Here is a 16631-nt window from a genome sequence, read left to right on the forward strand (position 1 = left end):
GTCCGATGAACCGATTCTCTTCTGTACGCAAATTAATCCGCCTTCGTAACGGCCGCCATTTTGACAACAGCCGTCAATAATTTGGTCGGTTAAAAATATCATCGAACATCGGCCGCTGTAAACCAGTAATTACAATTTTAACAACATATTTGGCACCAACAAACTATATTGGAATGGCTGATACAGACAAATTAAATATAGATAGCATTATAGCACGGTTATTGGAAGGTAAGTACTACAGTAATTGCGACTGAAATGTTATTCAATTCACAATCGACTTGTGTAATAATTCGCTTAAATAATAAATTGGCTTTGCATTACAGAAGTATTAAATGCATTAGCTTTTTTATGTTATTGAGTATGCGTATTTATATGGTTAAAACCAGAAGTTTTAATTCTAGACTAAACATGTCATCAATTGTGACATTAGTGACACTGTCAAAGTTATGGCAGTGAACAATCATCTTGTCAGAGTTGCACCAGTTCTAGTGGAACCTCAAAATAAGCAAATGAAAAATCAGTATGTAAACAATAGTTATAAGTTATGGAATAAATATTTCTGGTTTAGAGATCATTTAAACATGTTTTGCCTAGATCTTAGTACAGTCAAGTGACCATTACCGGATCAGTAGCGTTATATAGTTGTTCTGCTAATAGTTTATTAAGTGTTACGCTTCTTTTCATTTGTTTATTTTTTATACGACTTTTGCCATCGGCCATTATATTGTACCCAAACTGGCCCTGCACTAGCTAAGCCAAAAATGAATCAGAAAATCATCAAGAACTTATGATCACAGTTGTTCATCTTAACCAATTTTTATTCTAGTTCGAGGTACACGTCCAGGAAAAAATGTGCAGTTGACAGAGTCAGAAATACGAGGACTTTGCCTTAAATCTCGGGAGCTGTTTCTTAGTCAACCCATCCTTCTTGAGTTGGAGGCTCCTTTGAAAATTTGTGGTACGTGTTGTGCTTCGTCCTACAGAAACTAAATTTCTAAATATAAATTTGTTCGACCTTTCTGATATTCTTCACAATAGATGACTTTCAGTAAAAAGATACGGATTAAATCAAATTTAGGGATGCGTTTGCAGTAAATGCTTCAATCAGGAACCATTGAACTTGTACATCCACATTTTTATTTCCTTTTTAGGAGTAAAAAGTAAGGTCCTATTTATGAAATATGAATAAAAATACTAAAACATTGCCTTTTTGTTTTGATTTCAGGTGACATTCATGGACAGTACTATGATCTGTTGAGATTGTTTGAGTATGGAGGGTTCCCACCAGAGAGCAATTACCTGTTCCTCGGTGACTACGTCGATAGAGGGAAGCAGTCACTTGAAACTATCTGTCTGCTCTTGGCATACAAAATAAAATACCCAGAAAATTTCTTCCTACTCAGGGGTAACCACGAATGTGCCAGTATTAACCGCATCTATGGGTTTTATGACGAATGTAAGTAAAGAATTTCATGACGTGCTTTCTTCTTTAATGTCGCTTGTCAATTATTGTTACTTTAATTTTACATGTACTTAGGCAAAAAAAAATTAGGTCCGTTTCTGGTCTCCTTGGGAAAAAAGAGGGTCGGTAGGTAGGGAATTTTAAACCAGGTTTTCCAAGGGAAAAAACTGATAATTAGATTGGCAAATGTCAGCAGGCGGAACAAGCTTGTCCGGGCCATCACTTTGTTGTTCATTCAGGTTTTTTTTTTTACTAAGAAAGTGACGCCGATATTCGGCGTCTTCCCCTACCAGAATTTTCCCCCTCAAAATACAATTTCCCACCAAAAATATCATTTTTCACCAAAATATAATATTTTCTCTCAAAGAAATGTTTATTTTTCCTTTGGGCATTCGACAATTATCCAATTTGCACCAAGTACAACGATCTCACTCTCTCTTTCCAGACGAACACAAAAAATCTGGGAATCCCAGTTATTCTAAATATAGCTCTTAAATGTAAACTGGGCAACTAATCGTAATAATCATGTGACTATTTTACTGGATACCGGTCTTGCGCGAGAAGCGTGTTTCGTCAATTAATTACCGAAAACCAGTCGAATTTTCATCCGGGCTATATGCAAGCCAAGATATTAACGTGAAAACAGAAAAAAATGTCTCACAATTGGCATTCTTTCACAAACAAAATAAAACATTCGGACTCGGAATATACTGAACGCATCGAGGCATTTTTTAAGAAAGAATCATCGAAAACCGTTATAACCCAGCAGGATTCTGAGGTAATCAACATCGAACATTGTGAAAGTGAAAGTAGACAATCGCCAGCTGCCGATCCTTTCCCTTCCAATACTGTAGCAGATCAAGATCGTCAACCCATTCATCATGAAATTAAAATCACAGAATTGACATCGTCCCCCGGCCCCAGTACAGAAATATAGTTGAAAACATTTCCCATTATTAGATCTACACCTGCAACTTTATTAAGGACTTTGACTTTAATACGTGTTAAATGTGTTTAAGAACAAAAAAGGACAGAGACAAGCCTCTTTTGATGAGTTATAGACATTTAAATGAACAGTTTTTATTTTTTCCCCTAATATGTCTCTTTCGCACTCTTTTTTTCCCCTTTCACCCAGCGTCCAGCGTCTTCCCCTTTCTCTAAAAAAAACCCCTGTCATTGTGAGATTTTAAAATCATTTGGCACATTTCTTCACCATCATTACACAGTGTGTCACGCGAAAGAATTATGTCAATATCTCCAAGGTCAAACTTTAGTTCAAAGGTCAAAAATGGCCATAAATTAGCTTGTCTGGGCCATAACTATGTCATTTATTACGAGATTTTAAAATCATTTGGCACATTCGTTCACCATCATGGGACGGTGTGTGGCACGAAAGAATCACATTCATATCTCCAAGGTCGCCACAACTAAAAATATATTTATTTTGAAACAAAGGGGGTTAATTTTGTTTGTTCAATTTAAAAGTTTAGTTTGAGTCGTCTCCCTTTATCAGACTTTTTCGCAATAAAAACCTGGTTTGTTACAATTTTGTCCCTTGTTTTTATTTTTATTTCAATTTTTTTTCTTCTGGTACTTCAATGGAAGGCTCATAAAGCTTATAATAAGAAAACATGTATATAATATAATTATGCTTTGTTTGCTTGACATTACATCTTATATGAATGAAAATTAACGTTTTTTTGTTGTTCTTTTTTTATGGGTTTTTTTGGCGACCCCCAATAAAAAGTTGAGGGTCGGCGCGAATTCGGGAGGCATGGTTGGGCAACCGGAAACGGACCTAATTTTTTTTGCCTTACTTGTTTGGTGATACTAACTGTCCTTCAGTATGAAAATATTTTTTGACCTTGCTTAGAAAAAATGTGTTGCATTATTATGTTAAGTTAGCACAACATACTTATTGTGAGTTTATGTGATCACCTTTTGTTTGTATTTGGTCTTCGACAGTTACGTCACATTCATGGTCCGATCTTTATGGAACTTGCTCAAAACATTTGACCATATGTCATAATGCAGTTCCCGCCAAACATGGTCGGACTGACGGACATGTACTGTAAAATTTTGTAAGGTCGGGCCTGTCGGTCTAATTTACAGGACTGATTGTTCGGTAAAAAAAGAAAGAAATTGTAGATTATTTATGTTTTTACGGCTCTGAAAGTTTTGCTCGGTATAAAAATAGCGATCGCGTCTTTCCGTTCCAACACACTACGGAACTTTGCGATACACCTGATTGGTCCATTTTTTTGCGCTGTTACCATATGACAAATGCTCGTCAGGACGGTCTAAATCCATGACGGCCTAGTCGCTGATTAAGATAATTATAAATCTGATTATTAAATGATACAAATGTCAATTTGTATGGACGTAATCGAGATAGTTATTAATAATTGTGATCATCTTCATGCGAGTACTAGCCATGTTGAGTTGGAAGAAGATAAAGATGAAAGCTCGCCAAGTGAAACTGACATTTTACATGCAGTTTATTGTCGCGTGCAAGACGATGACTCCGGCTGTGTTGTGGATTTTCAAAATGAAAATGAAATGCTCCTTAAATCTTTTTGTACATAGTGCAATTATAATGATAAATGTGTTCAATAGTTTTCAGAACATGTTTCATCAAACTAAACAAGTACCATGTATGGCCGCTTTGTGTTATTTTATTAATATATTTATGTAGTTGGTAGGTCCTGTAAAAAAAGAGGAGGTCCTGTATTTTTTCCCAGTTTACAGGACCTACTGTCCTGTAAAAATTTGACTAGTTTGGCGGAGACTGATAATGATATCTCTGCAGAGTAGAAAACTGGGTCATATTAAGTAAAAACCATACCACTTGGTATAAATTAAAAAACAAAACACTTTCCCATTCACAGATGCAAGTGAAAATGATTCATTAAGGATTACTGTAACATGCACTTGGTTGATGTGTAATTGTTGTTGATATAACCATGTTAAAAAATGTAATATATTTCCAGGCAAAAGACGGTACAACATAAAATTATGGAAAACCTTCACAGACTGTTTCAACTGTTTACCAATAGCAGCCATAATAGATGAGAAAATCTTTTGTTGTCATGGTGGTTTAAGTCCCGACTTGCAGTCCATGGAGCAGATCCGGCGCATCATGCGGCCGACAGATGTGCCCGACCAGGGCCTGCTGTGTGACCTGCTGTGGTCAGACCCAGACAAGGAGACCATGGGATGGGGAGAGAACGATCGAGGTGTGTCCTTCACCTTTGGAGCAGAGGTCGTGGCCAAGTTTCTTCACAAACATGACCTTGATCTAATATGTCGTGCACATCAGGTATGTGGATCAGATTTGTTTTTTGTTTTAACCAGACTTTTTGGTTTAACCTTGTTGTTTTATTGAATAGTAGGCATTAATTTTCCAATTTTCCACTCATGTCAGCTTGTATTACACCTGATTTCACCCATCATTTATTCAGAAGACTTGTAACTTTGGTGCGCTGCACAGAATCAACAATTACATTGTGCAAAATTTTGTTTAGAAATTTGCTAATTGGTGAAAAGTTAAAGCAGTTTTTTTTCATTGTTGATATTTGATATTGCGGACCATAAGTTGATTAACACTGCATAACTTATTATGCCCCCCTTCGAAGAAGAGGGGGTATATTGCTTTGCTCATGTCGGTTGGTCTGTCGGTCCGTCCACCAGGTGGTTGTCAGATAATAACTCAAGAACGCTTGGGCCTAGGATCATGAAACTTCATAGGTACATTGATCATGACTCGCAGATGACCCCTATTGATTTTGAGGTCACTAGGTCAAAGGTCAAGGTCACGGTGACCCAAAATAGTAAAATGGTTTCTGGATGATAACTAAAGAACACATACACCTAGGATCATGAAACTTCATGGGTAGATTGATCATGACTCGCAGATGACCCCTATTGATTTTGAGGTCACAAGGTCAAGTTCACGGTGACCCGAAATAGTAAAATGATTTTCGGATAGTAGTTCAAGAACACTTTTTTCTAGGATCATGACACTTCATAGGTACATTGATCGTGAATGCAGATGACCCCTATTGATTTTCAGGTAATTAGGTTAAAGGTCAAGGTCACAGTGACAAAAAAACGTATTCACACAATGGCTGCCACTACAACGGACAGCCCATATGGGGGGCATGCATGTTTTACAAACAGCCCTCGTTTAATGTTTGTTCATAAAATAAAGTGACATTAATTGGAGAATGTTGGGCTTCAAGTTCATAATGCTGCCTATATGCAGTGTTCAATTCACAGGCTTTTTCCGCCCTATGCCACAGGTCCGAAATTCGGCCCCATTTCCAATGCAAATCTGGTTGTTTTTTTCCCAATTGAAAAAAAATTCCTAATTCCAAAAAAAAAAAAAAAAAATTTTTTTTTTTTACCTTTAAATCTATAAGTTAACCTGATCCGGTGTAGATAATAGTAAGTGTTGCATAATTAAATTATCTGTTGCCTTGAATTTGTTTTAAAAACTGTAAAATATGCTAATGATTATTTGAGACTTTCCTTATTTTTCTCAAAATCCGGCGCTTCGCACGATTTTTTCCACTTAAAAAAGGCCAGGCCTTTTCCCCAAATTCAGATTAAAAAACCTGCACTTATCTCATATGTTTATTATACTTTGTAAAATTTTAATAATAAGTTATCAAAAAAGTCGTTATTTAACAGTTAACGGCTTCTTTGAAATATAAGAAACATTATTTACATGCGATAATTTTTCCCAATTGAGCCAATTTTGCGAATACTTTTTTCCCAAAATGGGGCTTTTCACGACGCGAAATTCCCAAAATTCCAGTGTGGCGTATTCCCAAAATGGAGCGGAAAAAGCCTGATTCAAAGATTGGATCAACACTGGGTTTTTTGTTATACCTCCATTACCATTGGTAATGGGGGCTATATAGAAGTCACTTTGTCGGTCTGTCCCGAAATTTCATCCGCTCTTCACCAAACTTGGTCACAAGTTGTATCTTGATGATGTATATATCAAGTTTGAATATGGGTCATGCCGTGTCAAAGACTAGGTCACGCGGTCACTTAGTGTATATTAAACCGAAAGTTTGTCCGGACCATAACTATGTCATGTATCGTTAGATTTTAAAATTACTTGAATTACTTGATACATTTGTTCACCATCATGGGATGGTGTGTCACGTGAAAAAAGTACGTCAATATCTCCAAGGTCAAGGTCACACTCTGAGTTCAATGGTCAAATGCTTGTCAGGGCCATAACTTTATCATTTATTGTGAGATTTTAAAATCATTTGGCAAATTTGTTCACCATCATGGGACAGTGTGTCGTGCCAAAGAATTACGTCAATATCTCCAAGGTCACACTTTGAGTTCAAAGATTAAAAATGGCCATAAATGAGCTTGTCTGGGGAATAACTATGTCGTTCATTGTGAGATTTTATAATTATTTGGCACATTTGTTCACCATCATTGAACGGTGTGTCGCACGAAAGGATTACGTTGATATCTCCAAGGTCAAGGTCACACTTGGATTTCAAAGGTCAAAAATGGCCATAAATGAGCTTGTCCGGGCCATAACTATGTCATTCATTGCGAGATTTTAAAATCATTTTGCATATTTGTGCACCATCATTGGACAGTGTGTCGCGCGATAGAATCATGTCGATAACTCCAAGGTCAAGGTCACACTTTGAGTTCAAAGGTCAAAAATGGCCATAAATGAGCTTGTCCGGGCCATAACTATGTTGTTCATTGTGAGATTTTATGGAACATGGTTGAGCTTGTTTGTTCCTATCATGGGTACCATGCTTGTTGTAGGTTGTTGAAGACGGCTATGAGTTCTTCGCCAAGCGACAGCTAGTGACCCTGTTTTCAGCCCCCAACTACTGTGGAGAGTTTGACAATGCTGGTGCTATGATGAGTGTTGATGAAACACTTATGTGCTCATTCCAGGTTTGTTTAAAGTCTTATGTCATGCTATTAGTTTAGTTTAATTCTATTGTTTTAAGTTCAATTGCATAAAAAGCTTATGGCTTATTAGAAATGCTCTCAAGTCTGATTCCTGGGACTTTTACCAGTACTTATTATACCCCTATTACCATTGGTAATGGGGGCTATATAGGAGTCACTTTGTCGGTCGAAATTTCATCCGATCTTAACAAAACTTGGTCACAAGTTGTATCTAGATGATGTAAAGGTCAAGTTTGAAATTCAATATGGGTCATGCCGGGTCAAAAACTAGGTCCAGTGGTCACTTAGTGTGTTTTAAACCGAAAGTTTGTCTGGACCATAGCTATGTCATTTAATGTTAGATTGTAAAATAACTTGGTACATTTGTTCACCATCATGGGACGGTGTGTCGTGTGGAAAAAGTACGTCAATATCTCCAAGGTCAAGGCCACACTTGGAGTTCAAAGGTCAAATGCTTGTCCGGGCTATAAATTTTATCATTTATTGTGAGATTTTAAAATCATTTGGCATATTTGTTCACCATCATTGGACGGTGTGTCGCGCGAAAGAATTACGTCGATATCTCCAAGGTCAAGGTCACACTTTGAGTTCAAACATAAAAAATGGCCATAAATAAGGTTGTCCGGGCAATAATTATGTCATTCATTGTGAGATGTTAAAATCATTTGGCACATTTGTTCACCATCATTGGACGGTGTGTCGTGCGAAAGAATTACGTTTATATATTCAAGGTCAAGGTCACACTTAAAGTTCAAAAGTCAAAAATGGGCATAAATGAGCTTGTCTGGGCCAACTATTTTGTTCATTGTGAGATTTTACAATCATTTGGCACATTTATTTACCATCATTGGCCGGTATGTAGCACGAAAGAATTACGTTGATATCTCCAAGGTCACACTTTGATTTCAAATGTCAAAAATTGCCATAAATGAGTTTGTCCGGCCCATAACTATGTCATTCATTGTGAGATTTTAAAATCATTTTGCACATTTGTTCACCATCATTGGACGGTGTGTCGCGTGAAAGAATTACGTCGATATCTCCAAGGTCAAGTTCGAAGGTCAAAAATGGACGTAAATGATCTTGTCAGGGCCATAACTATGTCACATGGGTGAAAGTTTTCCGTAATATTTAGGATTTCCGTAAATTCGATCTTCAATCAGGTTGTTTTTCCAAATCGTATAAATCCGAGGAGATATTTGGGTGTGTGGGGGGGGGTAACCCTGCCTTTGATTTTGATCGGACCTGAATTTTAACATCAAAACAGTAACGACTACAAGCCGAAATAACATGTCTCCAGCAAAAGGAATCGGGGTACCATTACGAGCCAAAAGACCCTTCGCACGTGCAGAAGGCAGAATGACGTCACCTAATTAGAATATTCTGGCGAAATCTGTCGATAATTTACGATTCCTTTGTCTATGAAATGGTTTACCGCACGGAATAACTCTAAGTAAATCAGGAATCTGACTCGGTTTCCAAAAAAGCGTCTTGATTGGCTTACGTAAATCGGTCAACAAATGGAAATGGACGTTACGAAACGGTCTTAACTCTCACAAAAATATGGCGGACAAGTCAAAATAACTTTGCTTCCGAAACCAAAAAACACGATCAAATCATGTATTTGCCTTCGGGGTACAACACAAAAGAACTTGAAAGTGGTGTGGAAAACAAGTGGCGATGGGAATGGCTCCATGAAAGAGACTCTCATGGAGAAAAATGCGGAGATTGGTTTAAAAAAAAACATTCCGGGTAGCGCATATTGTGATATCTGTTTCAAAACGATCAAGTACCAATCAAATGGGAAAAAGGCGTTTAAGTGTCACGCCGAGGACGTTACGCATGTGAAAAATTACCTGACGTGGAAATCAAATCAGTAGTAAATAACTAGATAAGATATACAAATTAATTAAAAATACAAGACAGAAAATGTATTGCTATAACATGTTCATTGATCTCTATTATACTCTAAATATTTGTTATAATTGAGAAAGTTTAGTGTTATCTTAAATATTCACATTTGATCTACATGAAATTTTAAAGAAGTAGGTTGTGATATATTCTAGCCAAACTAACTGTTTTTATGCCCCCGGATCGAAAGATCGGGGGTATATTGTTTTTGGCCTGTCTGTCATTGTATGTGTGTGTGTGTCCCAAAACTTGAACCAAAACTTTAACCTTGGTCATAACTTTTGCAATATTCAAGATAGCAACTTGATATTTGGCACACATGTGTATCTCATGGAGCTGCACATTTTGAGTGGTGACAGATCTGCACATTTTGAGTGGTGAAAGGTCAACGTCATCCTTCAAGGTCAAAGGTCAAAAAAACAAATTCAAAAACTTTAACCAAAACTAACCTTCTTCATAACTTTTGCAATATTGAAGATAGCAACTTGATATTTGGCATGCATGTGTATCTCATGGAGCTGCAAATTTTGAGTGGTGAAAGGTCAAGGTCATCCTTCAAGGTCAAAGGTCCAATTTATGGCTTTAAAGCGGCGCAATAGGGGGCACTGTGTTTCTGACAAACACATCTCTTGTTTTCTGTTTTGAATCACTTTAAAATACAGGTTTCTTACAGCTCAGGAGAAGCGATTTCTTTGTTTCAAATAAGCTAAAATGCTGGTGCTTTCGGGGGGGCCTCCGGCCCCCTGGCCCCCAGATTTTATTTTCAGTATTTTGAGAATTTTCTACTTTCACCCATGTATGTCATTCATTGTGAGATTTTAAAATTACATGATACATTTGTTCACGATCATTGGACAATGTGTCATGCGAAAGAATTATATCGATATCTTCAAGGTCAAGGTCACACCTGGAGTTCAAAAGTGAAAAATGACCATAAATGAGCTTGTCCGGGCCATAACTATGTCATTAATTGTGAGATTTTAAAATGACTCTGAACATTAATTTTGTTCTTAGTAATTGGTCATGCGAAAGAATTCAACATATCAAAGGTCAAAATGGCCATAAATAATAATGGCATAATAATTCTTACAAATCGCCATTTAGATTCTCTTGTTTTGTGAAGACAGCATGCAAAATAGTCTGTGTCAATGCGGGACATGGTGGTATACGTCACGTCTGTGACAAAGCTCTAGTTGTCTATGGGGGATCTAAGAATGCTCCCACAGCGGCTATTGAACACATGATTATGCAATTATGTACTTAATAACTAGTTATCAATTAGAAAGTATTTTTTGCAAATAATCACATAGAAATTTTTTTATGAAGGTTGAGGGTAGACTTCACAATTTTGGGAACAAGACTAAGGCCCTTTGGATTGCAAAACATTTTGACTAAAATTTGAATTTTTAGTGGTTTTGCTAACCAATACCTTAGAAAGTGCTTTTAACATTTTTGAAAAGTTTAAAATAATTTAATTAATCATTAAGATGTATTATATAGTTAAGCCAAAGTGTCCAGGAGTGGATGATTTTTATGATGGGAACTTGCTTTCAGATCCTAAAACCAGCAGACAAAAAGAAGTTTCCATATGGTGGATTGAATGCAGGCCGCCCAGTGACACCGCCAAGGGGAAGTGCGAAAGGCAAGGGCAAGATGTAGAATGTCTCTCAAGAATAGTGCACTGTGGGATAATTTTGTAGACACTTGTGTGTACAGATCTGATATGATCACACTCATGTCTATCGTCCAGGAAAAAAGGCTTAAAATACCAAAATGTGATGGATACGAGGAATTTTGTTCAAATGGTCCAACTAATTTGTGGATAGATATTACTGATTGTTTCTATGCTAGACTCTGTCACTATTATTTATCTAGTTTTATCTTATTGTAGTGCAAGAATGAATGTGATGTGAGATTTCTGTGAATAACAAGCACTGTTCAAAATGGTTGAGTGAAATGTGTCATGATCAACATACCAGACTCCGAATGAAAACAGATTCGTGAACTTTATGGTGACATTTATAGTTGTGTAATGTGTTTCATACTGCATTATTTAAACGGAAGTACCTGGTCGATAAATTTGTCTTTGTATTGATTATTGATGTGTATGGAAAAGGAGGCTGCACCTCACTATTATTAGAGGCCACACCTAATTATTATAAATTCAAACTGAACCCAGTGTAGAATACTGATTTGTTCGCATTGCCCCCATCAATGACTTTACAACCCTGTGATAGAACGCAACATTTTGCTGTTGTTTTTTTTGTTTTTTCAGTTAACAAACCTATTTCTTATTCTCACAAGTACATGTAACAAGCTTTCTTGTTCTCATGATTTTATGTTTTATCTCGTGTAGTTTATGGAAAGGAATTTTATCACAATATCTTCTACAAAACTGGCTATTGATTTCAATATAATTAATGAATTGTATTTCTAATGATTATTTTCCATTACTGAGAGACTCTTGTGGAAAAGGTTCGAGAGGTTGAAACATCACTTTTGGTTGATGCTGTGTTTAATGGGACTGTCGTGCTGCACTCTGAGGCCCGGGGCTGCAAGGGTCTGGTCACTGTATGTGACTACCGCTGTTTTGGAGGAATCGGAGCCCAGTCTGACACAACACACCCAAGTGACTAGCATACGAAGTTCACCTCGTATATTTGCTCTCTAATTTGATATATGTAATGACGTTTGTATATTGTAAATAAACTATGACTAAATACAACTGGATTCACTACTGATTTTGTGAGTATTTAGCGTATATGATAATCCAGTTACATCAATACACGACGCAAGATACGCCTACACTGGGTGTGCTAACTAAAGCAACATTCACATAATGTGTTGGCAACCATTTTTGTAAAGAAACGGAATCTTATTTATTTTCAAGATTACGTTCTTTGGTTTATAATTTCTTTACGTGTTCCAGACAATAGATTCAAATTAAATGACGCGCCATTTGCAGCATTCTATTTATGTTCAGGTGGTTCCGCTCCAATATTTTTCCGACCGATATCGGCCCTTGAATTAGAAATGTGGCATTTTCTCATAAATGTAACGTTTCATCCTCAGATTATCCGACTAATATTGAACTACTTGCAGTGGACATGCGCATAATGCCGCATATTGTCACATTCATTCCGCTCTAGTGGTTTGTACTAGTTTTTCTCATTAAGCAATAATTCTTTTTCATAACAAATTAAACCCCACAAAACGCAATATCGACAAACATCAGTTTAACTAATACTCTGGGTTCTAGTCTATAAAAACTATATAAAGCATATACACAAAGTCTTTAAATTAAAATAAAACTTATTTTCTGGCATGAGAAACTTGTACTAAAAATGTCAACAATATGGCACCGTATTATTGATCGTTCGTAACTCAACACTGAAATCCACAAGGTCTCAAATTCCCCTTAATTGTCTCTGTAGGCATATAGCATTCGCAGTTGGTGGACTGTAAAGAACACGTGTTAATTTGATCATACGTTGTATAGGCGCTACCCAGTATTAGGTTTGTTGTATACAAGAGCGGACATAACACCAATTTTACTATGGATTCATATCGCCCCTTCCGGCCGCCCCAGAGGGATCCGACCACCACGGATCTTGCAGCTCCCAGTCCATCGCCGTCTACGACGTCGGGCTCTAGTCAAAAACCGGATTTCAGGTCTCAGACGCCCGACACACCTCGCGTACTGACACCGGTCACTTACAACAGCCTCAGTTTCCGGTCAGAGTGGGACGGCGCTCTGCCGACGCCTCTCGCCGACACGCTTGCGTGTCCGATATGTATGGGACCGATGAATTTACCGAAAATGTTACCGTGTCTGCACAACGCTTGCAAGCAGTGCCTACAGCAGCACATATTAAGTCACGTGAGGCAAGAACTGCAGTTAGATATTCAGCCCAAGTCGTTCCCTTGTCCCGTATGTGAACGGGATACAGCGCCAGCGGAGGCGGGCATAGGATGCGAAAAATGGGCGACTGCGTTCCCAACAAACAATTTCCTGCACGTGTACTGCATGATTCTGGCCGTACAGCGCGAGGAAGTCGACTGTGACCCATGTCAGCGGCGCGGCGAATCGACGCTCGCCACGTGGTGGTGCCGCGAGTGCAGTGAATATCAGTGTAACGTGTGCAAAACGGTTCACAGCGGCTTCAAAATTTTCAAGGACCATAATGTTATTTCAGTGAAAGAAATCGCCCAGAATCCGCACGTGGCTATACCGAAATTCGAACCGTGTCATTTTCATAGAGAGAAAATAACTCATTTTTGTCGCGATCATAGGGTGCCCTGCTGCTCAAAGTGTATGGTGGCGGAACACAGGAAGTGTGAACACGTGGTAACCACGGAAACGGAATATAGAAAGCTTGAGGGTCGTGGTGGGTATGACACCTTGATAGAAACTCTAACGAAGTATGAAGATATGGTTGTAGAAATGATCGACACTCGCAGGAATATCGTCGAGGAACTGGAGGCGAAAAGGCAGTCCATCGTAGATCAGGTACAACAGGTACGAGAGCAGTTTGAAGACGAAATGCGTCGTCTGGAAGATAAACTTCTGGAAGAGTTTGACCGATGTCATCAATTGGAGATAAATCAATTGAATGAACTCACAACTGAATGCGAGAATTTGGGTAAACAAATCACCAATGCGGTAAAGTTAGTGGAGACTGTACAGCAGCAGGGTAGCGAGACGCACATTTTAAGTTTCATAGAAAAGGCAGAGAAGGAATGCCGCGAGTACGAAACAAAGTTGCGCGAGTGCAAGTCTAAGATACAACACGTGACCTACGAATTCACCGCGGACCAGATTTTGGAAAATGTTTTAAAGAGTACAAAATCGTTCGGTAATATCGGCATTAAAAGAAGCAAACAGATAAAGTCTGAAAACATTATCCGTGGAGCTAGGCTAGAGAGACGAGGCGTGAAGGAAGTTAAGCGTCTGAGGGTGTGGATCGCTGGCGACAGGGGGCGCTGTAATATATCCGGGGGAGTATATCTAGAGGACGGGCGCATCTTGCTGGCCGACCATGACAATTTCAAAGTGAAACTGTTCAGCTCGACAGGTCGTCTGCTGAGTAAAATAGTCCTAAAGAGCAAACCGAGTGATATAGCGATGATTGACAAATCCAGGTATGTGGTTCCCTACCCTAGCTGCAGCGCTATTCAGTTCATACATTTAGAGGGAAAAGTGCTGCGTGAAGGTGACTATGTCGACACTGCCCGAACATATCATTGTCTCGCAATCGAAAACGACCACATTTATCTTGTAACCCAGTCGGGCATCGCCGTCTGCGACATCGAAGCCTGCGCGGAGAAGAACTTCATCAAACTAAAAGATCTCGGTCTTTCGACCTTCAAATCTCCATGCAATATCCGGGCATCTGCATCCGGTCTCGTTATCACGGACAGCGAACGGCACTCGGTGAACTTTCTCTCGCTTGACGGTCGTCTGCTACACTGCTTCAAGGCCAGTGGCTTGAAATGCCCTATGGGTCTGGGAGTGGACGACCAGGGCAACGTGTTCGTGTGCGGCAACCAGTCTTCCAACGTGCACCAGCTCAGTGAGGACGGTCAGACGCTCCGGATGATCTTGCAGCCGGCCGACGGAGTCGAAAACCCCGCCCACATCGCCTTCCAGCTATATGGGAATAAATTTTTTGTCTCCGATTCGAAAATCTCTGCAAGGGACGTTATAAAAATATTTCGATGGAAATGAGATGTTAACTTAAAACTGAATCATTGTTCCCGATCAAGTTGAGCCCCGTTCTTGAAAAACTGGGTAATGCATGTGCGTTAAAGGTTGTCCCATAATTACATGTGTAGTCCGGACAGGCTTATCAGGGACGACACTTTCCGCTTCTATGGAATTGCGTTTAAAGAAAGTCTTCTTAAAGAAAATCCAGTCTAGGCGATACATGTTGCCCCTAATTAGCTTGTGCAGACTCCAAGTGTTTATCAGGGACGATTCTTAGCACATGGCCAGTTTCCAAAGCAAGGCTAATGATTACATAGAAGTTGGTGCATGAAGCAAAATACACATTGCAGTAAATTGTGTGTGAAGATGCATAATTTTATATGATTGCATAGACTATGTTTAACATATTGAACCTGTCTCTTATCTTCTTTAAAACATTTTGTTGCACGCACAGAACCTTCTTTCAGTGCGTTTAAGGTCGTTAAAACAGTTGTTTTAATAAGAAATAAATTTACTATTTCCGTCATCTGAAACGTGTGACGCATTGACATACCACAGAGTATGAACATTTACCGTCAAATAAAAAGTTGTTGAATTTAAAAGATACCGCTTTAGTATTTTGATATGATATATTTGACCCCAGTGTTGTCTAAAGATATGTGAATTACCAAATTTTGCATACACAAAAATTTAAGTCTTAATCATTTTAAACTCAATAAACACTGTAAGTCCCAAAACAAGAACAATATGATCATCCGTCTGTGCCAATGATGAAAATATGCGCATATGCTTTTGTCACACCGACAAAAGACCGCTCCCGGAATTGATATCTTTTTAACAAGCATGCAGAAATCAAGCCTGAGAAACAAGTCATATACGTGCATTTTAAAACAATGACTTATGTTGAGGTGTTACATAGCCAAACATATAAACATGATTAAAATGTATGTGAAGAGGCAGTGACCACACACTTTCGGTTGCATAGACAAATCAACGCGTTTGATTATCTACTTGGGTTTGTACCAACAATAACAGATCAGATTTTTTACTTTGATAAAAATGTTAAAATTCAATAACCAAGTGTTTGTAACTGCTCCAACTGTTGGTATAACATGCTCAGTAGACTCCGATGAATGCGTTTATTTTTCCTCAGCTTTGCTTTGGTCACGGGAGATTACTCTTCCTAGAAGTTGGCCTTTTATTTCGTGTTTGAAGGCTGTTGTTAGTCAGTAGTATGGGAGTAAGTTGGATCTTTGACACCTTAAAGGGGCCTTTCCATGTTTTGGTAAATTGACAAAATTAAATAAAGTTGTTTCAGATTCGCAAATGTTCGTTTTAGTTATGGTATGTGTGAAGAAAAAGTAATACTGAACATATACCTTGCTCTAAAATATCCATTATATGCATCTTTTGACGATTTTAAAACCTGAAAATAATAAAGATTTGCAACGCAAAACGATTAAATAATTTGGAAAGTTCTGTCGTTGTCGTTATAAATATTTTGTGACAGTACGAGGATTGCTTATATAAAGTAACAAGAAATATCTTTAAAAAAGATATACGGCGTTGATTGTGGTTGGAGTTTAT

General features: G+C 38.2%; 2 protein-coding genes across 3 annotated transcripts; both read left to right on the forward strand.

The window, feature by feature from the left end:
* Positions 1-30: 30 nt before the first annotated feature.
* LOC127839864 (serine/threonine-protein phosphatase alpha-2 isoform) lies at positions 31-12062 on the forward strand. 2 transcript variants are annotated; one of them, XM_052368265.1, is made up of 7 exons: positions 31-228; positions 827-958; positions 1226-1456; positions 4453-4781; positions 7274-7408; positions 10892-10979; positions 11229-12062. In XM_052368265.1, the coding sequence occupies exons 1-7, from the start codon at positions 174-176 to the stop codon at positions 11237-11239; spliced, it is 981 nt and encodes a 326-aa protein (XP_052224225.1). In that variant the 5' UTR covers positions 31-173; the 3' UTR covers positions 11240-12062. The 2 variants fall into 2 exon arrangements, with proteins under 2 accessions (XP_052224225.1, XP_052224218.1); XM_052368258.1 differs by having other exon boundaries at positions 10892-12062.
* An 848-nt stretch (positions 12063-12910) lies between these two features.
* Positions 12911-16315, forward strand: LOC127839896 (E3 ubiquitin-protein ligase TRIM71-like). Its single transcript, XM_052368292.1, has one exon. The coding sequence runs from the start codon at positions 13134-13136 to the stop codon at positions 15063-15065; it is 1932 nt and encodes a 643-aa protein (XP_052224252.1). The 5' UTR covers positions 12911-13133; the 3' UTR covers positions 15066-16315.
* The last annotated feature ends 316 nt before the right edge of the window (positions 16316-16631 follow it).

This window comes from Dreissena polymorpha, chromosome 1 (genome assembly GCF_020536995.1).
Source record: "Dreissena polymorpha isolate Duluth1 chromosome 1, UMN_Dpol_1.0, whole genome shotgun sequence".
Taxonomy (NCBI): Eukaryota; Metazoa; Mollusca; class Bivalvia; order Myida; family Dreissenidae; genus Dreissena; species Dreissena polymorpha.